Here is a 21,627-nt window from a genome sequence, read left to right as displayed (position 1 = left end):
CGATGCAGCCGGCTGTGTTGCTGTTATTCTCACACTGGTTGGGATACAGGTTTCTGGAGAATGTGGTCTCAATGCTTATTGAATTCTGGAAACCTTACCAATTCGTTGGCTATAGAATGTAACTTATTTGTGTGCACACTTAGGCTCTGTTGCAAACCTTCTTATGCAAATTCGAAGGTGCTTTTCTTCAGAAACTTTACTGGGGGGAGGGCTGGGGCTCTACTACCGGAGATGGCCTTGTTCCTCTCTTCCTGGAATCCCATCCCAGCTACAAGCCATCCCAAGAACATTCCCTGCCATCACATTCTCTCCTCCACGACTAAGATTTTCAGGGTAGTAACAATAGTTTTACACTCTGCTGTTTTCGGCATACCTCAGACTTGTCGGATGGAATCTCATGGTAATTCCTCAGCGTTCCCAGGCATAAATAAATATATAAATAAATATATACTGGGTCCTTAGCACATTTGAGGCGTTGTGCTAAGGATCAGTCATGGGGAAGCATGAAAGAGTTAACCCTGCCTTGCACAACTGCCAGGCCTGTGGGGAAAAAAAAAAAAAAAGAAAAGAAAAGAAAACCAAGCCACTCCCCAGGTAAATGACAGCCCAGCTACACATTCAAATGAGGCAAAGGGCCACCTAAAGGATTCAGTGTGACAGGAGAGAGAAGGGCAGCTCCCTGAGGTTGGGGTCATCTGCATTTTCACTGGGAAGGTATAATCTGTTCATTAATTGCTTCTGTTCTCTCTTAAAGGCTCTGGTTGCCATGGGGATTGACAGAACTTCCCTTAATTCCCTTCAAGCTTCATCCTTTTCCCCAAAGAAGAGGAAGTTTTTTGGTAGCAAGACGAGAAAGTCCTTCTTTATGAGAGGGTCCAAGATGGCCCGAGCCTCAGCGTCTGATTCAGAGGACGATGCCTCTAAAAATGTAAGTCTTCTCCCGGGATCAACAATATTACCGTGCCTCCAGGGGAATGGGACTGCAACAGCCTTATGAAAGAACTCCTCTTCCCTCCTCTCACTTCTCTCTCAGTGTGCTTGTGCACACACTCAGCCCTCTGTGCGGTGATTCCGGTATACATGTGAGCAGTCAGTCACAGTGTGTATGAGACTTGTGCTCTCTGTCACCGTGACAAAATTCCCAGTGGAACAACTTCAGGGACTAAAGATTTATATTGGTCCAGGTTGAGGGACTTCCAGTGCATCCTGACAGGGAAGGTATGGCTTCAAGATCGACTCAGACTAAGTTAGCAGGAGAACGAGGCAGCATGGTGACTGGTCCATTGCAGCAAATGACCAAGAGGCAGAGACTTAGAACAGGAGGTATGGCCTTCAACACTCATAGTGGCTGTCTTAGTTAGGGTTTTCCTACTGTGAACAGACACCGTGACCAAGACAAGTCTTATAAAGGACAACATTTAATTGGGGCTGGCTTACAGGTTCAGAGGTTCAGTCCATTATCATCAAGGTAACATGGCAGCTTCCAGGTAGGCATGGTGCAGGAAGAGCTGAGAGTTCTACATCTTCATCTGAAGGCTGCTAGCAGAATACTGACTTCCAGGCAGCTAGGATGAGGGTCTTAAAGCCCACACCCACAGTGACACACCTACTCCAAGGCCACACCTCCAAATAGTGCCATTCAGTAGGCTGAGCATATACAAAGCACCGCAGTGGCGTATGTCAGTCAGCTAAGCACCATGCTCCAGAGGGTCCATAACCTCCCAAAAGAAAGACCACCATCTGGGGACAAAGTCTTTGAGAACATGAGCCTGTGGGTTATTAGATTTCTGAGGCAGCCTAAAGAGACAGGAGGCAGAAAGAGACCAGAGTCTGACCTTCGAACAGGGCTGTGTTTGTTAGCACACACAATGAGAGGCAGCATTTTTTTCTGCAAGAAACTGAAGGGTCTGTCTGGAACAAAGCTGGCTGCCACCCTTTATAGAGGCAGGAGTGGGGTGGGGGCTTGGGAATGAGGAAACTGTTACAGCCGTAGGGCTGGATGTGTATCTCTTCTGCACTCTCTCCTTCCTAAAATTGTTTGCCTGAGGTGAGGTAGATAATTTTGTGAGACATTTCTTTCTGTGCTCACTGAGGAGCTGGGCCAAGTCATCTGTGATCTCATAGGAAGGAGGCGCGCTCTCATTCCAAATCCTAAAGAAAGCACAGGAAGAGGAAAGGAGAGAGGGCATCAAAAGGAGCAGGGTGTCAACTCTTTAACTGTTTTGAAGTGAGGTGGGTTGCTGTTAGAGGGGATTACTTCCGGGACCATAAGGGGGGTGTCCTATGGTCACTTATCGGGAGAGTTTTAGCTTGATTGACTGTCCTTGGATCATGTGATTGCTGTCATGCGTTCCTGGAAAAACTTAAAAAAAAAAATCCTTCGAGGATTGTAAGCAGATGATTTTCCTGCAGAGGAAAAAAAAAATGAGATTTCCCAGGAAGGTGGACAGAGTGGGAGGAGTCGGGGTGGGAGAGCCAGAGTGAGCCAGTGAGATGAAATGGGTACAGTGTTGGCTCAGGGTGCTGGTGATCAGTCCCTCTACCATGACTTCCGCGCCAAAGTGAGCAACAGAAGCATCTGAGAGCCGCAGGGCATTGGAGGAAGGGAACCAGAGAAAACAGAAGACTCTTGTTAAGAATTGTATCTGGGCCGGGGTTTCTCCACAGCATCTGAAAGGTATTTTGTTGCTACATGTATCGGGAACAACAGATGGAGTTGAGGTAGGATGAGAGCCACTGGGAAAGCTTACGTGGAACATTTTGTTTGGGCATGGTGGGGGGGGGGCGACGTTCAGTGAGTAAAAAGTTTAAAAGACAGCGTAAAAATGCCAAGTATGGGGCTAATAAGGAAGGACGTGACCAAAGAGAGGAGACAGAGTGGGAGGGAACCAGCAGCCCACACACAGGAGACTTGTGGCTGACTTCCTGTCTGGTCCCTGTGCCTCACCTCAAGCCGGTTTGAGTTTGTTGGTGTGGAGGCAGCATTGCTGATGGAGGGAGGCGGTCGCACACCCTGAGCAGCAGTCAGGTCTCCTCTTGGCAGCAGCCAAAGGGCCCAAGTAGTTCTGGAGGGTGTTAAGCTAAGAACTTACGGGACTCGGGTTATGTAAGGAGGGAGTTCAGGCCAGTTTCAGTTCTGAGTCCTGTAAACAATGCCCACAGTGGCAAACAGAGGGACAAGTTGGCTGTCCCATTAGAGCCCTCTTAAGGGTCGTTAGGGTCGGTTTTTTCGTGACCTGATTTCAGTGGGTTTGTGGCACTGATCTCTCTTAACTGCTTCTTACTGACAGAAATCCCAGAACTTGGTAGGCAGAGGCAGGTGAGTCTCCGAGTTTGAGGCCAGCGTGGTCTATAAAGAGAGTTCCAGGACAGCCAAGGCTACAGAGGAAAACCTCAAAAAAAAAAAAAAAAAAAAAAAAAAAGAAAGAAAGAAAGAAAGAAAAGAAAACTGTAAATACCATGAGATAATAATAGCAATCCCTACCGGGAATGGTTTATCTCCTGTCTGCACATAATGTCTTTTCCCTGGGCTGGTGGTTGATGTTCTTCCTGTCCCAGAGTCATGAAAGAAGGCTTTGGAGAAAACTCTTAGACAAACACAATGGGATCTAAAGTGGATAGGCCAAATCCCATCTCCAGAGCTAGCTTTTCAGTGAAGTAAAAAGTGTCCATTTTCTAATATTAGCTATGCTCAAAAGACATCTGAATCTCGGTAAGACTGAACCCAGTGATCTACGTATCCATAACTAACATGTGCGGGTCTGCAGATAGAAGCAGACAACCTGAACAGCTTAACACGCATTTTTGCCTCTCATGAAGACACCAAGTTGTTAATAATATAATTACCTGTAACACAGAGGCCAGCGAACAGAAAACTATTAAAATACAAGTCAAAATACCCCAGGCTGATTGAGGCAGAAACAAAGACGGATCAAAAACACTGGCATGGGACTGGAGAGATGGCTCAGAGGTTAAGAGCACTGGCTGCTTTTCCAGATGTCCTGAGTTCAATTTCCAGCAACCACATGGTGGCTCACAACCATCTGTAATGAGATCCGGCACCTTCTTCTGGTGTTCAGGCATATATGCAGACAGAACACTGTGTATAATAAACAAACAAACAAACAAACAAACAAACAAATCTTTAAAATGACTGTTATTTCAGAGAGAAAAAAAAGACACAGGCAAAGGAATCCCAGGAACAGAAAAACTCTGTATCTCAGTTACAGGAAGCAGGCTCAGAGACCCAGCAGAAGTGTCTGGCATTCAGCTCTGTCGTAGTGGGAGTTAAGTGACCAGGAGGAGAAGGGTTAAGATGAGCCGGTGTTATATGGGAGGACGGGACTTGAACTCCATGTTATTTTAACACACTATCTAAATCAGTTTAGATATTAAAAAAGAGAGTTCTGAATTTGGGTTGCCAGTGGTCGTCCAATGTTTATTGAGGCCACCCTGGGACCAAAAGCTGAACAGATGAACCTGGTTTGAGGTCTGCCAAATGGAACTTTTTTAGATTAGCTACAGACAGGCAATTAGCTGTGTCCTTTGGCACAGACAATTTGGAAAGGACAGTGTGGCTGTTGGCTCGCTCTGAAGCAAAGCCAAAGGCATTAGAGTGCAGGTAGTGGATGTCCCTGGGTATAGAAGAGTGTGCTATGTGGTCAGGAAGGAAGCACATGGTGGAGCTGCTGCCACCCAAGGTAGCTGGAGGCTGAACCCCATAGAGTTAGGTTAGTAGAGTCTGTCTGTCTGTCTATCTGTCTGTCTGTCTATTCCTGTATCTGTTCTATTTCTGTATCTACATATACATATATTAATTTTAGCCCATCATTGATTACAAATTTCTATGGACCAATGATCATAATTTTGCTTTGTTTTTGACTTGCTGTGTGATGAGACAGAGGGGCTTGGGGCTACTAGAGGAAGTGCTTGAGGTGAGGCCCTGGGACATATGGCTGGGACAACCAAACCAACAGCATCTCTTTGGTACAAACCAACCTAGAAATGACTGGAGTTGGAGGAACAGTAGTGAGTTAGTAGCAAATCAGAAAATATCCCCAGGAGAGTGGTGTCTAAGCCCAGTGGGATTCACCAGAGCAGGTGTTGCCAGTGCAGTGCCAAGGCCTGGAAGCAAAGATGGGCAGGAGAACGTGGCCCATTAAAAAGCATTGTGTGTATGTGTATGCACATACGTGTGTGTGTGTGTGTAGGTGCATGTGTGTATGTGCATGCATTTATATGTGTGTTTGTCTGTGCATATATATGTGTGTATGTGCATATTTGAGTGTGTGCATGTACATGTGTGTGTGTGTGGTTGGGGGATGGTGGCAGAGTCTGTATTAAAAAGATGGGAGCAGTCCCAGAAGGTCTTAAAAAACAAGCCAAGGAGTCATTCCATCTTTATGCAGAGGGTCAAGACCTAGGAAACTGTAAAGCATTTTAAGCAAGAGATACATGTTTTTTGTTTGTTTGTTTGTTTGTTTGTTTGAGACAGGGTCTTATTATGTAGCCCTGGCTGTCCTGAGGTTTGCTATGTAGAACAGGCTAGCCTCAAACTCTCAGAGATTTCCCTACCTCTGCCTCCAAAGTGCTGGGATTAAAGGCATGAACCATGACACCTATTTTTTAAATTTTATTTAGTTTTTTTCCATCTTTCTCTTTTTTCCTTCATTCCTCCCCTCTCCCTGCCTCCCTCCCCCACACTTCCACCTTTCCCTCTTTCCCTCCCTCTTCTTTCTTCCTTTTTTCCTTCCTTCCTTCCTTCCTTCCTTTTCCTTCCTTCCTTCCTTCCTTCCTTCCTTCCTTCCTTTCTTTCTTATGATGAGGTCACAATGTGTGTCCCTAGCTGTCTTGGAGCTTGCTATATAGACCAGGCTGCTGTCAAATTTACAGAGATCCATCTGCCTTTGTCTCCTGAGTCCTGGGATTATAGTGTAAACCACCAGGCCCAACTGGAGATGTGTGTTTTTAAAATCTTGGGTATAAGTTGATACAGAAGTAACTGTGATTTTGCATTGTTGACAGTTTACTGCTTGCTGTTGGAATACAATGTTAACAAGCAAGGGGCTGCTTCTCTGCATTGGTTTAATGTTTATCTCCTGCCTTATGTTTTCTTGCTAAATATTTTTACTTGCTGTGCATTTTATATTTACTTTATGCCAATGTTACCTCAACCTTCCTAATGCCGTGACTCTTAAATACATGTCCTCATACTGTGGTGACCTCCAACCGTAAAACCATTTCATTATTTCTTCAGAATTACAATTGTACTACTGTTATGAATCATAATGTAAAATCTGTGTTTTCTAGTGGTCTTAGGCGGCCCCTGTGAAAGAGTTATTAGATCCTCAGAGTAGTTGTGGCGCACAGGTTGAGAACCCCTGCCTTATATTATACTTAACCTCCACAAAGTTAGGCCACATTTCTTATTTGATTTCAAAATGGGTCATAAAGCAGCAGAGATGACTCGTGACATCAGTGACCGGCCCAGGGACCCCCAGTGAATGTATGGTACAGTGGTGGCTGAGACAGTCTTGTAAAGGAGGTAAGACCTTGGGGATGGAGAGCTTAGTGGCCAGCTATTCGGAATTAATGGTGGTTGATTGACAGCCATCATCACAGCCTGTCAGTCATCAAAGCCCATCCTCTTCCAACTTGAGAAGTGGTCAGTGGGCTCACCATGAGCATTCAAGGCCGTTTGATATGTGAATCACATTGGAGAGCTGGAACAACTCAGCAGTGGGTGCCGCGCGAGCTGAAAATCCAACGAACACATTGTTTTGAACCCTTATGCTCCACACCGTTTCTCTATGAGATTGCAACAGCCAGTGGGTCTCATACGACAGCCAGTAATGACCGGTGATCACAAAGCACTTTTATGAGCCAAACCTGCACCAGGAAAAGGTTCTGGGAACTCTGTGGTGGTCTGCTGCTGCCTATCTGATCCTCTTTAGTTTCCTGAAGCAAAAGCATTACAGCTGAGGCGCATGCGCAGTAGAGAAGGTCCGTGTGCACCAAACCACACTGCTTGGCATCGGTCAACAGCAAGGGCCCAGTTCTCCACAACGCCTGACCACATCACCCTTCGAAAGTTAAACGAGTAGGGCATCAAAACTTTGTCTCATCTGCTACATTCACCTGATCCCACCAGCCTACCATCAGGTCTTCAAGCATCTTGACATCTTTTTGCAGGGAAACTGCTTCCACAACCAGTAGGATGCAGAGGAAGCTTTCTGAGAGTCCATGGAACCCTGGAGCAAGGATTCGTATGCCATGGGGATAAACAAACTTAGCTCTTGTTGGCAAAAACACGTTGATTGTAATAGCTGCTATTTTGATTAATGAAGGTGTGTTTGAGCCTAGTTATAATGATTTAAAACTCACGGTCTGATGCTGAAATTTCTTTTTCAACGAGCTAAACACATTGAAGAGAGGGAGTTGGAGGAGAGACTAGAGGAAACCAATTAAGACGTTGTCACGGTAACCCAAATAAGAGGTGGCAGCAGCTTGCACAAGAGGGCCCGGAACAATGTGTAACTTTTCCTGGGGAGAAGAAAACATCTTATCACCCAGGTAGGGCATCAGTAACAGACCAAAGAAAGAATTCCACCCAAGCCTAGCTTGGCCACTCAGTAATTTTATTGGGGTTTCTTATAGGCACACAGGGGACTCTGTATCACTGAATAGCCCTTCTGAGTGGGGGTGATGCCTTGCAGAAGCTGTATCCCAGAAGTCTACGTACAACTGTGGTCAACCAGTTCACTCTCCCAGGCAATTGTCTACTAATTTTATAATCTCATGGAAGCAGCTCAGCGAGATGGCTCAGGGTTAAGAGAATGTGCTCCCAAGCCTGAAGACCTGAATTTAATTCTTATGGTGGGACAGAAAGAGAGGACCCCTCCCTTAACGTTGCCCTCTGACCTCTACTTGTGTGCTGTGACACACATAGGTGCAAAATAAGGAAATATTTTAAAAACCATATGACTGGGCTTTGTGGATCATTTAGCCTTCCAAATCACTTAAATCTGGGGCGTCTCCTTAGCTTTTTGAGTCTCAGAAGACTCCCTTCTCCTTACGGGACAGAGGGAGTGTTTGAATTCCTAGGAAATAGCCAAGAACAAGGATGAAGAAAGACGAGCAAATTGACTTACAGAAGGTGATGCCTGGCAATTGAACTGAGTAGGGCTTGTCGCCGATTGAGTAGGTGATTTGTTGAGCTAAGAAGACATATGTTAGGGGTGGAAAAGGTGGCCAGTTCCATTTTGGATGTATCAGTGTTGAGGTGCTTGTGGGGACTCCCAGCAAAGATACTGAGTGGACCACGCATCTGTGGATAGACAGAAATGAGGTACAGGTGATGTTCACAAGAAAAATTATCCTTATCACTAGGGTAGAGAGGACTTTGTTTGCCCTTTGTTGAAAGTAAATAAAACATAAAATTTCTGTAGGTCAGACTCAAGAAATGCTCATGTATAGAAACAGTGAGTGATCAAATCCTACTTCTCTGGCCTATTCCACACGGGCAAAGAAAACTGAATGCCTGGTACACCATCTCGATATCGTGGACCTCTCTGGATAACATGTTCTTCATCTTCACTTGATGTCTTTATGAAATTTGGGGAGCGTCAACTCCCGCCTTTAAAAGGTCCACCATGCTTTCTCTTACAGCCACAACTCCTTGAGCAAACAAAACGACTGTCCCAGAACTTGCCAGTGGACCTCTTTGATGAGCACGTGGACCCCCTCCAGAGGCAGAGAGCGCTGAGCGCTGTCAGTATCTTAACCATCACCATGCAGGGTAAGGTCTGCATTGCTGGGAAAACTGACCTCTGTGACTTCTTTATCTCCCTGGTCCCCAGTCCCTCTAGAAGCCCTCCATAGAGGAAGGTTTCTGGGGCCACCCCACTGTGCCATCCTGCAAAAACAGACTCCCCAGTTTCTCAGGAGCATTCAAAGTGGCTTGAGTGAAGTGGGCCTCCTGGGAGGTGTGCTCCCCGCCCCGGGGGGTGGGGGGAGTCAGCTAGAGGTAGGAGGAGATTTCAGCCTGAGAACTCTGACAGCACCTCACAAGCAGGCTGGTCAGCCTCAGGAGGTCTGAATGACAGTAGCCAACAAGGCAGCATGTAAGATCCGGAGGTGGCAGTTTTTCTCAGAGTTAGAGCCAGGATTCTGACATGGGACAAAGAAGACCATATAGACCAGCCAAGACCCTCTGCTAGCCCTGGTTGACTGCAAACAGTGAGCCCTAGGAAAGGTATAGATACTCAAGAGCATGAAAGACTTGGGGTGGATGGGGCCTTTTGCACATTTGAATTATTACATGCCCCCCCTTGGCCTGCATGAGTCTCTGAAATGGTACCCAGTAAATCATGGGTACAAGCACCTAAGGGCCTGAGCTCGAGTAGCTGACAGAAACTGGTGACAAAATAACATGACAGAGCAACTGAAGGAAGAAAGGGGGAAGGACTTATCTGGGCTCACAGTTTGAGGGTATACTCCATCATGACAGGAAGGGCATGGAAGGCAGGGACGAGAGGGCACTCTGTGACTACAGTCAAGAAGAAGAGAGAGAGGGAGAGAGAGAATATGAGTTGCTGGTGTTCTCACTTTCTTCATTCAAGACTCCAGCTTGAGAAATAATGCCTTCTATATTTAGAGTGGGTTTTCCCACCCCCAGTAATCTAGGAATTCCCTCGCAGACACACCCAGCCGTTTGTCCCCTTTTCTCCCCTGGTATTTTTAGATCCTGCAAATTAACCATCAATATTAACTCTCACAGTACCTCCAATTGTCCCCGACCTTCTTTTCTTCTCCTAAGCCCTGGCATCCCTTGGCCATTGTTATAGCCATTACCATGGAGTCTCTTAGAAAGCAGAGATTATACTTCTGTCTCTCTCATGGGTTCATCACCAATCAGTGTTGGCCTCTGGACCCCTGTCTGATATGCTTGACTCTGCCACATGCTAGCTGTCCGCAGAGGTCATTTCCTCTGCACCGTGCTTGGCAGGAAAAACTTCCTGGCTATTCAAGTCAGTGCCCTGCTTGATTAGCCATGTATCACACACACACACACACACACACGAGCACACACACACAAAACCTGGGGAAGAGGTTAAACACGTAGGCAGGGAGCAGCCAGGCTGGTTCAGAGCAAACACCTAATCATTCTTCCATTCTCTTCCAGAACAAGAAAAATCCCAGGAGCCTTGTTTCCCATGTGGGAAAAACTTGGCATCTAAGTACCTAGTGTGGGACTGTAGCCCTCAGTGGCTGCGCATCAAGAAGGTCCTGCAGATGATCATGACCGATCCCTTTACGGAGCTGGCCATCACCGTCTGCATCATCATCAACACCGTCTTCTTGGCCATGGAGCACCACGATATGGATGACTCTTTAAAAACCGTACTGAAAATAGGAAACTGGGTAATCTCGGGCTCTCGTAAAGCATGAAGAATTTCAAGTCATAGCTCTGCCGAAGTACCGGTATTTCCAGTAACCTCACCCAAACGGCAACCTTGGGTTCCGTAAATGGTCACGTCTGTGGTTTCCCACGGGCCCTCTGAAGTTCTCTTTAGCCACGTAGGAGAAGCAAGAGCAGGCAATCTTAAAAGTAGCCTTCTGGGTGTTAGGGAGACCTGAGAAGATGCTGAACTGGGGCTGGGGTGTAGCTCTCAGTTGGTAGTGCACGTGAAGCCTTGGGTTCAATTCACAGCAACACCACATAAATTGGGCACGGTGATGCATGTTTGTGATCCCAGCACTCAGCAGGTAGAGGCAGAAGGATCAGAAGTTCAAGGTTATCCTCAGTCACAGAGCAAGTTCAGTGCTAGCCTGGGCTACATGAGACCCTGTCTCACAACATCTGTTTCTCCATGAAGAAGTCATCTCCAGAGACCCCCTGATAATGATCTCCATAGCCCTTTGTTCTGGGAACATCATGTGTCATAAAATAATGTAGATTTGGTATATAGGTAAATTCTCAGGAAAGGTGAGCCAGGCCTGGAAGATGTAGGTGGATGTGTGTGTGTGTGTGTGTGTGTGTGTGTGTGTGTGTGTGAGAGAGAGAGAGAGAGAGAGAGAGAGAGAGAGAGAGAGAGAGAGAGAGAGAATGAGGTGGACTTCCTGGATGTTACTGGTTCTTACTGAATGAGTCTTGGTTAAACTGGGAAACCTATGATAAGGAGGGCACCAAACTTTGAACGATTGCTCACTATCTTTCATGGTTCCTGCGGAAGGCAGGTTTTTTTTTTTTTTCCCCTCATGGGAAATTGATTCTCTCATATATCAGAAACAACAAACAATTAGTCAGTGGATGCTTGACTCTAATTAGCTAATGGATTAATGGATTGAAATCTTTCCAGAATATTCAGTCTCCTTCCAAAGTTCCGTTTCTCTAACTGAAAACACAATACATACATTTTTAAATTTTAAAATAAGGAAACTCTTCAGTTTTATGTATTTTCTTAGTTTGGGGGCCTAGCAAGACAGAGCAGGAGGGATGGGGAGGGCATCGGGGAAGGACAGCGGGGAGAAAGAGGAATAAGAAGGGTGACATGCATGTACCAAAATGTTATCCAACAGTTAACAATAAAAACAGTTTCAAGCAGAAATGTCGCTGGAGGAAGGATCTGGGTCTTGGGGGGCACAGCCCCCGCCCCAGCAGTCAGCAGACCTGGCTTTTAGCGCCTCCTGGTGGACGCAGCTATGGTAGTGTAGTGGGTTCACTACACTACCGTGTACTGGGCCCGTGTGCCCCGCGCCTGGACTGTAGGTTGGCCTCCGCATGGGAGCCATGCATGGGAGCCATGTGGGTAGCTCAGACCGTCCTTAAGCAGGCGCCTCCAGAGCAAAGCCAGCTCCCGCTTGTCCTTTGTCCCATTGCAGGTTTTCACTGGAATATTCTTAGCGGAAATGTGTCTCAAGATCATCGCCCTGGACCCTTACCACTACTTCCAGCACGGCTGGAACGTCTTTGACAGCATCGTGGCCCTTCTGAGTCTCGCTGACGTGCTCTATAACAGATTGTCTAATAAAAACCTCTCCTTCCTGGCTTCCCTCAGAGTGGTAAGGCGCTTTCTTTTGTTTCGTTTTTACGTTTTAAATTTACTTTTATCGCGTGCATGCGTGTGGGTGCATGTGTCCATGTACGCAGTATTACATGAGTGGAGGTCAAGGGACACCCTGCAGGGAGTTGTTGCTCTCTCCAACCCTGAGGATCATGGGTCTCAAACTCGGGTCAGGAAGTGCCTTTGTTCACTGAACCATTTCACCTGTTCCATTCTTTGCCCCACCCCTCCCCTTCCTATCCTTTCCCTTCCTTTCTCTCATCTTTCTTTTTGAGACAGGGTCTCGCTATGTAGCCCATGCTGGCCTGGCATTCATTATATAGCGCAGGATGGCTGTGATCCTACAGATCTACTTGCCAGTGTCTCCCAGTGCTGAGGTTATAGGTGTATGCCACTATACCTGGCCCTGGCCCTGGCCCTGGCCCTGGCCCTGGCCCTGGCCCTGGCCCTGGCCCTGGCCCTGGCCCTGGCCCCACTTTCTTATTTCACAGTGTAACCTAACATCCTGAATAGAAAAAGAATCTTGAGTGGGTTCAACAGCTATTTTGGATTAAACCTTCATCACATCCTAGCTCCAGGGCAAAATTTGTATTCATCCACCAACTTAGGTAGCCCAGGTTGCCCTCAAATTCCCAATCTTCTTCCCAAGGTCTGGGATTACAGTTGTGTGCCACCGTGAGCAGCTAGTTTAGGTTGACTTCTTAAAAAACAATTTAAAAAAGCTTTGTGTGTGTGCGCGTGTGAATGCATGCATGGGTATGTTATGTGTGTGCGTGCGTGTGACATGTGTATGACATGTGTGCAGATGCATGCATGTGTGGGCATGTTATATGTGTGCATGTGTGTCACATGTGTGCAGCTACCCGGGGAAGCCAGAAGCCAGCAACAGAGTCCCTGAGCACCAGCCAACCAGGGTGGAGTCCTCCACAAGAACTTTTCTCTATAAGAGCAGCATGTGTTTATCTCTGCTGAGCCATCCTTCCAGCCCCAGAACAAGATACTTTCTATTTTAAAATAAAAATGTGGGGTTGGTGAGATTGTTCAGCTAGGGTGGCATGTTTGCTCCCAAGCCTGATGACCTGAGTTCAATCCTTGGGACCCACATGGTAGAAGGAGAGAGCCAACTCCTGCCAGTTATAGTTTGTATGTCTTCTTGTTTTGACCACCGTTCCAGGTTCGTTCTGCTTCTGTGATAAAACAGGAAATCTGACCCAGGGTATCTTAGATGCGGAGAGGGTTTATTTGGCTTATTTTTCTGTCGTCTGTCACCAAGGGAAGTCAGGGCGGGAGCTCACTCACAGCAAAGGAACCGGAGCAGAACCCATGGAGGGGTGGAGGCTGCTTACTGGCTGACTGTGTGTCTCGCTCACAGGCTCATGTTCATCCTGTTTTCTTACACAGTGCAAGCCTTACTGTGTAGGGGTAATGCTGCCCCCAATGGACTCATCAACCAAGACAATCCCTCATGGTCAGATCTGACCTGGACAACCCTTCAAAAACAGTGGAGGCCAACCAGGATAACCACTGTGTGTGTGTGTGTGTGTGTGTGTGTGTGTGTGTCTTTTCCCACAAATAAATGGATAAATATAATTTTTAAAAGGTTTAGTCCGGAGCTGGAGAAATGGCCTAGCAGTTAGGAGTGCTGGGTGCTCTTCCAGAGGACCCAGGTTTATTTCCTAGCACCCACATCTGCCTGTAACTTCAGTACCAGGGGTCCGGGCTCCCTCTGCTGGCTGCCTCCAGTACTGTGCAGATGTCATGCTCTTGCAGGCAAATGACCAATATACACAGACCTTTAAAAAAGGAAAGAAAAAAAAAAAAAGATTTAAATTAAAAAGTAGTACTTGAGACTGGAAGCTGGTGACTATGCTGCAGGTGGCATGTTTTGAAAGTCCCAAGCACTGGGGTTGAGGGACGCCGTTTGCTTTCTACGCCAGCTCGCTGCATGGGTAACTTTCCTTTGGTTTGTTCCGTTTTCACAGCTGAGGGTGTTCAAGTTAGCCAAATCCTGGCCCACATTAAACACCCTCATTAAGATCATCGGCCACTCCGTGGGTGCGCTCGGAAACCTCACTGTGGTCCTGACCATCGTGGTCTTCATTTTTTCCGTGGTTGGCATGCGGCTCTTTGGCGCCAAGTTCAACAAGACCGCCTACGTTCCCCGGGAGCCGTGTAGGCGGCGCTGGCACATGGATGACTTCTACCACTCCTTCCTGGTGGTGTTCCGCATCCTCTGTGGGGAATGGATCGAGAACATGTGGGAATGTATGCAGGAGATGGAAGGCTCCCCGCTGTGCATCATCATCTTTGTGCTGATCATGGTGATTGGGAAGCTTGTGGTGAGTTGCTGAGGTCGTTCATTCAGCGCGTTTGATCTTCTTCACCCCCCACCCCGCCCATCAGGTCCAGTTTGTGATGCTCGTGCACTCTTGGATGTGTGGTCTTCCATGGAAGCATGGCTAATTTTCCAGGAGCAACACCTTTAAAGGAAACTGACCCTCTCACAGCAGCTAACAAATGACAAATGTCTCCTTGGCTAAGGGTGGGACTTCATGTCCCCTTCCCCACTCCAGGTTGGGGTTTGGTTTGGCATGGGACGGTGTATACCATCATAACTTCTGTGAGTTTGTGTGTGCAGTTTCCTGGCTGTGTCCAGAAGGCTCTGATTCCTGTTGTCTTCGTTCACTGCTTCTGGGTCTTAAGTCTTTCTTCACAATGATCAGTGGGCCACAGAGACAGAGTGTGATAGACACATCCCACTTAGAGCTGAGCATTCCTGGGTCTCTTAACAACACTTCACTAGTGAGCATTGTTATTCAAAGAATGAGACAGCAGTGGTGGCGCACGCCTTTAATCCCAGCACTTGGGTGGGAGGCAGAGGCAGGCAGATTTCTGAGTTCGAGGCCAGCCTGGTTTACAGAGTGAGTTCCTGGACAGCCAGGGCTATGTAGAGAAATCCTGTCTCAAAAAACAAAAACAAAAACAAACAAAACAACAAAAAACCCAAACAAACAAACAAAAAAAACCCCAACGTATGAGACAATTGAATCTTAAAATTCTCCTTTTTATGGGGCTGGCTCACTGGTTAAGAGCATTGGTTGCTCCCCCAGAGGACCTGGATTCAATTACTAGTACCTACATGACAGCTCACAGCTGTCTGTAACTCCTGTTCCAAGGAACCTGATGCCCTCTTCTGGAGTCCTCAGGTTGTAAGCAAGCACGATGTGAACAGGCATGTGCAGGCAAAACACTCATATATATAAAGATATAACTGAAAAGAATATTATTTTGAATTTGACCCAAGGAAGGTGTAAACATGAGACGAAACCTCTTTAACACATGGGACATGTGTTATTGTGTTGTTTACTGGTTCTGCCCATGGGCCAGTTTATCCCTGATGCTGAGTTAAGGAAATCATGTTCTCCTGATCAGGGATTGGCTAACACAGTCATCCCCAACTATCCTAATGCCACAACACATCTATACAGTTCCCCATGTTGTGGTGACCCCCAACCATAAAATGATTTCATTGCTACTATAAATTTGTTACTGTTATGAATAGCAATGTAAATATCTGATATGCAGGATATCTGATATGCCATTCCTGTGAGGGGTCGAGACCCACAGGTTGAGAACCACCTGGCTAAGGCAACATGACTTGATTTGATGGATAAGATAAACGGAGATGTCCACTGGGGGAACATAGGATGACTCTTCATTCTTAAAAATATGCTCAAGAGGCAAAGAGCTCTCGTGGGAAAGTGCTTGATGTACAAACACAGGGACCTCAATCCCATCCAAGAAGGGATGACATCAAAGAGCTTCGAGTGGCGGCTGGCACTTCTGCGACAGTGGGAATGTGAAGGCAGGTGATCCTGAGGCTTGCAGTTAGCCTAGGTGAGCTCCAGGCAAGGGAGAGATATTGGCTCAAAAAAAAAAAAAAAATCAGAACAACAGGAACAAAATCTGAGGTTAGCCTCAGATTTATACATGTACCCCCTATAGCACATGCTCTCTCTCTCTCTCTCTCTCTCTCTCTCTCTCTCTCTCTCTCTCTCTCTCTCTCACACACACACACACACACACACATGGGAGGGAGATGGTTCTTTACTTGCTCTGTGTCTTTTTGTGTCTGTGATTCCTAGATCTGTAAACATCATGTAATGATTCCAATAAATCAGTCTGCACTTATAACAGGCCCTTGTTCCTTCTTCAGACATCTTATACTGTTGGGTTTCCTTATTGGGTAAGGCAGCTTGGCTCTTTGCCTTCAGCTAGCAGCCTAGATATCAATAGAGAGGATAATTAGATGCATATCAGGGAAGATATGGAGAGAGAGAGAGACAGACAGAGAGAGAGAGAGAGAGAGAGAGAGAGAGAGAGAGACAGACAGACAGACAGACAGACAGACAGACAGACAGACAGAGAGAAGGAACCCTGGGCTTGGGACAAGTAGATGTCACGGGGCAGACGTAAGTAACTGTCCACACAGATAGCTTTGTCCTAAGTGCCTAATAACTGGTATCTGCACAGCTGGTAAGTGTCACAAGGGTCAGAAGCCAGGACATCACTAATGGGAGTTGGAAGAGAGCCCTGAGAAAGGATCCATTGATAACTGTGGTACTTGAGAAGGACAGTTAAAATTCAGAAAGGGCCTGGATGTGCAGAGGAAAACTGGAGCAAAGGTCCAGGGAGAGTAATTCTCCTGGTAAGCTGAAGATCTATGACTAGATCCATTCATACCCTCAAATACTTCCCCACGAAGGGAAGCTCAAAATGACCTGTAGCTCCAGCTTCTGATGCCTTCTGTGAGCACCTGGGTATACGTTGCATGCACATCCACACACACCCAGACACACACACCCAGATACAGATATACATAGACACACATACATGCAGACACACATAGATACATACACACAGACACATACACAGATACGCATATAGACACATACAGACACACACAGATGCACATACAAACAGAGACAACAGAGACATATGTATATATATGTATATACAGACACACAGACAGATACACAGACACACACAGACACACAGAGACACATACATACAGACATAGACACACAGAGGAGTAAAACATAAATATTAATATTAAATTAAAAATTAATTAGTATACAAAACTTAATAAATTTAATTGTTACATTTTTATATATTACGTAGAGTTTTTTTTCTCTTATTTCTATGTGTATGTGGTGTGCCCCTTGAGTGCATATTCCAGTTCACATGTGTGTGGGTGCCTGTATATGCAGGCACACGTGTATGCCTGGGTGTGTGTGTTGGAGGTGTGTAGAGGCCCTGAGGTGATGTCAGAGATGATTCTTGATGATGCTTCCATCTTGGTCTTTGAGGCAGGATCTCTCAGTCAATCCCAGAGCTCTCAGATATGGCTGGTTTGGCTAGCCAGCTTGCTGCAGAAATTTTGTAGCTCTGTCTCTGCAGCTGGAATCACAGGTTGGCTTCCATGTCCACTTGGCATTTATCTGGGTCCTGGGGACTTGAAACGCTTGCCTCTCAGCCCAGTAGGACTCTCTCTTCTATGTCACTTGAATTCTGTCATTACCTCTGCCCTTTTTAAAATCACCATTTTCTCTCTCTCGTAGTCTCCTTTCTATTTCATGACTGATACCTACACTCACGTCCACATACACACTAGTTTAAAAAGCCTTAGAGGTGGGATTGGTTTATGAGAGGGAACGCGTGGTATTAGCCTTCCCCCGAGCCTGGGTTCTCTCGGTATAACACTTTCTGGATGCACCCTTCCCTATGTGTGCGTCTGTCACCTTGCCTGATCTGTGCCTCTTGTCTGTTCTTTCTTCAGGCTCCATCTTGCCATTTCCTGTGTAGGAAAGCATAGTTGGGAGAGAGCAGGAAATCTCATTTGATTTGCTCGAGCTTTGAGGGAGAGGTTGTTCTAGGAGCTCACAGTACCTCTTCCTCTGCTAAGCTTCCCTTATTACTCCCCTCAGGTACTTAACCTCTTCATTGCTTTGCTGCTCAATTCCTTCAGCAATGAGGAGAAGGATGGGAACCCAGAAGGAGAGACCAGGAGAACCAAAGTGCAGCTAGCCCTGGATCGCTTCCGCCGGGCCTTCTCCTTCATGGCACACACTCTCTGGAATTTTTGTTGCAAGAGATGCAGGAGGCAAAACTCGCCAAAGCCAAAAGAGGCAAGGGAAAGCTTTTCTGGTGAGAATAAAGCCATGGTCCTCCTGGATGCGAGGCCCTGGAAGGAGTATGATTCAGAAATGACTTTGTACACCGGGCAGGCCGGGGCTCCGCTGGCCCCACTCGCAGAGGAAGAGGATGTTATGGAATGTTGTGGTGAATGCGGTACCCCGCCCACCTCACAACCTAGTGCTGGAGTTCAGGTATGGAAGGTTTGCACAGCACATGAGATGTGGTTGGAATGTAGTGTCACCACAGGGCACTTGGCATCCGGCACGTTATAGGTATTGCTCAGGGAAATGCATTAGATGTTCTTAGACATGCCAGGCCAATCCTAGGGGGGTTAATGAGTGCTGTGTTTGCAGCATTATAGGAGGGGTCAGAAAGCTCCCCACAGAGTAACCCGCAGTTCGGGCTATGGCTGGTTCAGCTGTAGTCAAGTTGATACCCAGGATTAGCCACCACTTGCTGGTTTTAGATGTCCTTGCAGATGAACACAGTCCGATTTTTACAACATGCTTTCCTTTATACTTTAGTCTTAGTTCAGGTTTTATCACTGTGAGCAGACACCATGACCAAGGCAACTCTCATAAGGACAACATTTAATTGGGGCTGGCTTACAGGTTCAGAGGTTCAGTCTATTATCATCAATGTGGGAACATGGCAACATCCAGGCACGCATGGTGCAGGCGGAGCTGAGAGTTTTACATCTTCATCTGAAGGCTGCTGGCAGAATACTGACTTCCAGGCAGCTAGGATGAGGGTCTTAAAGCCCATGCCTACAGTGACACACCTACTCCAACAGGGCCACACCTCCTAATAGTGCCACTCCCTGGCCTGAGCATATATAAGCCATCACAGCTTTTCACTTCCTATGTGTCTTAGCTTCCTGTTCTGTTGCGGTGATGCAACGCTCAGACAAAAGCAACTAAAGGAGAAGGTTTACCTCAGCTCACAGCTTGAGGTACAGCCCACTGTGGTGGCACAGAGGACGCAGCAGGAGCAAGAAGCAGCTGCTCACATCACATCCACAGTCAGGGGGTAGAGAGTGATACATATGCTGTCCAGCTCCCTTCCCCCGCTCGCACAGTCCAGAATCCCAGCCAGGGGATGGTGCTGCCCACAGTGGGCCATCTTCCCACCTGCATTAACACTCCCAGATAACCCCCCAGAGGCATGCCCAGGGCCCATATCCCAGGTGATTCTAGATTCTGCCAAGATGACATCATGGTAAGTTACTAAGAAACCCTCTGTAGTCAAAGGATAAAAAATTGCTTTTCCTCTTTCTTACTCTTTGTTTATTCTCGTAATTGTGAATTTTACTTTTTACTAAATTGTGGCAACATGTACTAGTATTGTTTATTGATTTATTAGTTAGCTGTTGAGTTGAATGGACGCGTTTAAAAATATTTTAAATCTCCATATTGCCCAGTGGGTGAAGTGTTTGGATCCCCAGCACACACATTACAACAGAAGAAACTGCTGCTAAGTGCCTGTAATTTGATCATGGGGAAAAGATGGGGACAGGAATCCCTGACACTTGCTACCCAGTCAGTCTACATAATTGGTGAGCTCTGGGTTCAGTGAGAGACTCAATCTCAAAAGTATAGTGGTAAAACAATTCAGAAATACCTCAGGCCTCTACATGCAAACACACACACACACACACACACACACACACACACACACACATGCTTGCATTGATATTTCATCTCCGAGTTAATTGGACAGGTTGAGTCTTATACCAGAACTATACTGTCGCCGTTAAGGCACTTTATAATACACTCCTTCATATTCCTGTTCTGTTCAGTAGTTTTCCCAGTACATTTCCACATTGGGTTTTTCACGAACAGAATTCAAACTCGCTTTATGCCAAGTGGTCTGTCCAGCAGTATTAACTCCTCTCTGGGCTTCTGTGTGTTAGGCCTGTGACCTCCCTCCAGAGACCAAGCAGCTCCCCAGCCCAGATGACCACGGGGTTGAAATGGAAGTGTTTTCTGAAGAAGATCCGCGTTTAACTATACAGAGTGCTCGAAAGGTAATGGTCCCGGGGTTTGGTGGAGAGAAGCGTGTGGCTCCTCCACAGTCTCCAGAATAGGTTTGTGGAGCAACAGCAGAATAAGCAGAGAAATGATTGCCAGGGTAGTGTCTTAAACAAGTGTATAAGTCAGCGCCTTTCAGTTTTGCTACATTAGCATTTGGGGCAAGATAACTGCCCACTGTGGTGAGCGTTCCTGTGAATTTTAGGTTGCCTTACTGGTCATCCTCAGCCTCCATTCGCTAGATACCAGGAGTATCTCACTAGCTGTGATAATTAAAAATGTCTGTAGTTCTGGGGAGATGGACTGTTTGGTAGATTGCTTGCAGCAAGTGTAAGGACCCGAGCTTGATCTTCAGAGACCACAAGAAAAAGCCAGACATGGTTCTGGATGCTTGTAATCCCAGCATTGGGGAGGCAGAAGTAGGAAGATTCCTGGGGCTCACTAGTCAGCCAGATTGGCCCACTTGGTGATCTCTAGGCCAGTGAGAGACTCTGTCTCAAAAAAGTCATGGTGGCCAGATCCTGAGGAATAATATCTAAGAATGTGCTCTGGCCAGAACACACACACACACACACACACACACACACACACACACACACACACACGCAGACACACACACACTTGGGAGGCAGAGGCAGGCGGATTTCTGAGTTCGAGGCCAGCCTGGTCTACAAAGTGAGTTCCAGGACAGCCAGGACTACACAGAGAAACCCTGTCTCGAAAAAAAACAAAAACAAAAACAAAAACAAAAACAAAAAGGCATTGCTAGATTGTCTCTTACAGGGTTAAGTCAGCCAGAGCCACAGGCCTAACCTATTATTCTATGAGTTGGGATAGCTGAAAATTAGTCTTAGTAGAGTAGTCTTCTTATTATCTACTGCTCTAATTGGCAGCCTATTAGGGTTATGATTTGTTGGAGGGAAGGGTTGAGCTAATGTGCACACATGTACTTGTCTGTTCCTTAGCCCCAGAGATGAGATAATTTTCCCCTGAAACAAGGTTGATAGAGAACCTAACGAAAATGCCAACAGGAGCGGTGTGTACTAACATCCTTACATCCCGAAGCCTCTGCTCAGTTGGCTTGGCCATCTTGGCAACTGACTGTCTCCTCCCTCTCTTCTCACATGCAGAAGTCTGATGCAGCAAGCGTGCTCTCGGAATGCAGCACGATTGACCTGAATGATATCTTTAGAAATTTACAGAAGACAGTTTCCCCTAAAAAGCAACCAGATAGATGCTTACCCAAGGGTAAGTGGTCATAGTTTTGCACATCGTGTTTGAATGGCATTTACGTTCTCTGTAGCTCTGTGGCTTGGGTGGCTGCCTCATTTCTG

General features: G+C 46.6%; 1 protein-coding gene across 1 annotated transcript in view; it reads left to right on the top strand.

The window, feature by feature from the left end:
• The window catches only part of Scn11a (sodium voltage-gated channel alpha subunit 11), a 66,398-nt gene that overhangs the window by 17,468 nt on the left and 27,303 nt on the right, over window positions 1-21,627 (top strand). The window contains exons 10-17 of the mRNA XM_034483851.2: window positions 755-928; window positions 8,668-8,797; window positions 10,184-10,422; window positions 11,884-12,063; window positions 14,048-14,404; window positions 18,053-18,454; window positions 20,176-20,289; window positions 21,424-21,541. Of these exons, the coding sequence (XP_034339742.1) occupies window positions 755-928; window positions 8,668-8,797; window positions 10,184-10,422; window positions 11,884-12,063; window positions 14,048-14,404; window positions 18,053-18,454; window positions 20,176-20,289; window positions 21,424-21,541 (1,714 nt within the window). The remainder of the gene's footprint in view (window positions 1-754; window positions 929-8,667; window positions 8,798-10,183; window positions 10,423-11,883; window positions 12,064-14,047; window positions 14,405-18,052; window positions 18,455-20,175; window positions 20,290-21,423; window positions 21,542-21,627) is intronic.

This window comes from Arvicanthis niloticus, chromosome 21 (genome assembly GCF_011762505.2).
Source record: "Arvicanthis niloticus isolate mArvNil1 chromosome 21, mArvNil1.pat.X, whole genome shotgun sequence".
Taxonomy (NCBI): Eukaryota; Metazoa; Chordata; class Mammalia; order Rodentia; family Muridae; genus Arvicanthis; species Arvicanthis niloticus.
The sequence above is the reverse complement of the archived record's forward strand: the minus strand, read 5'-3'. Positions and strand labels throughout refer to the sequence as shown.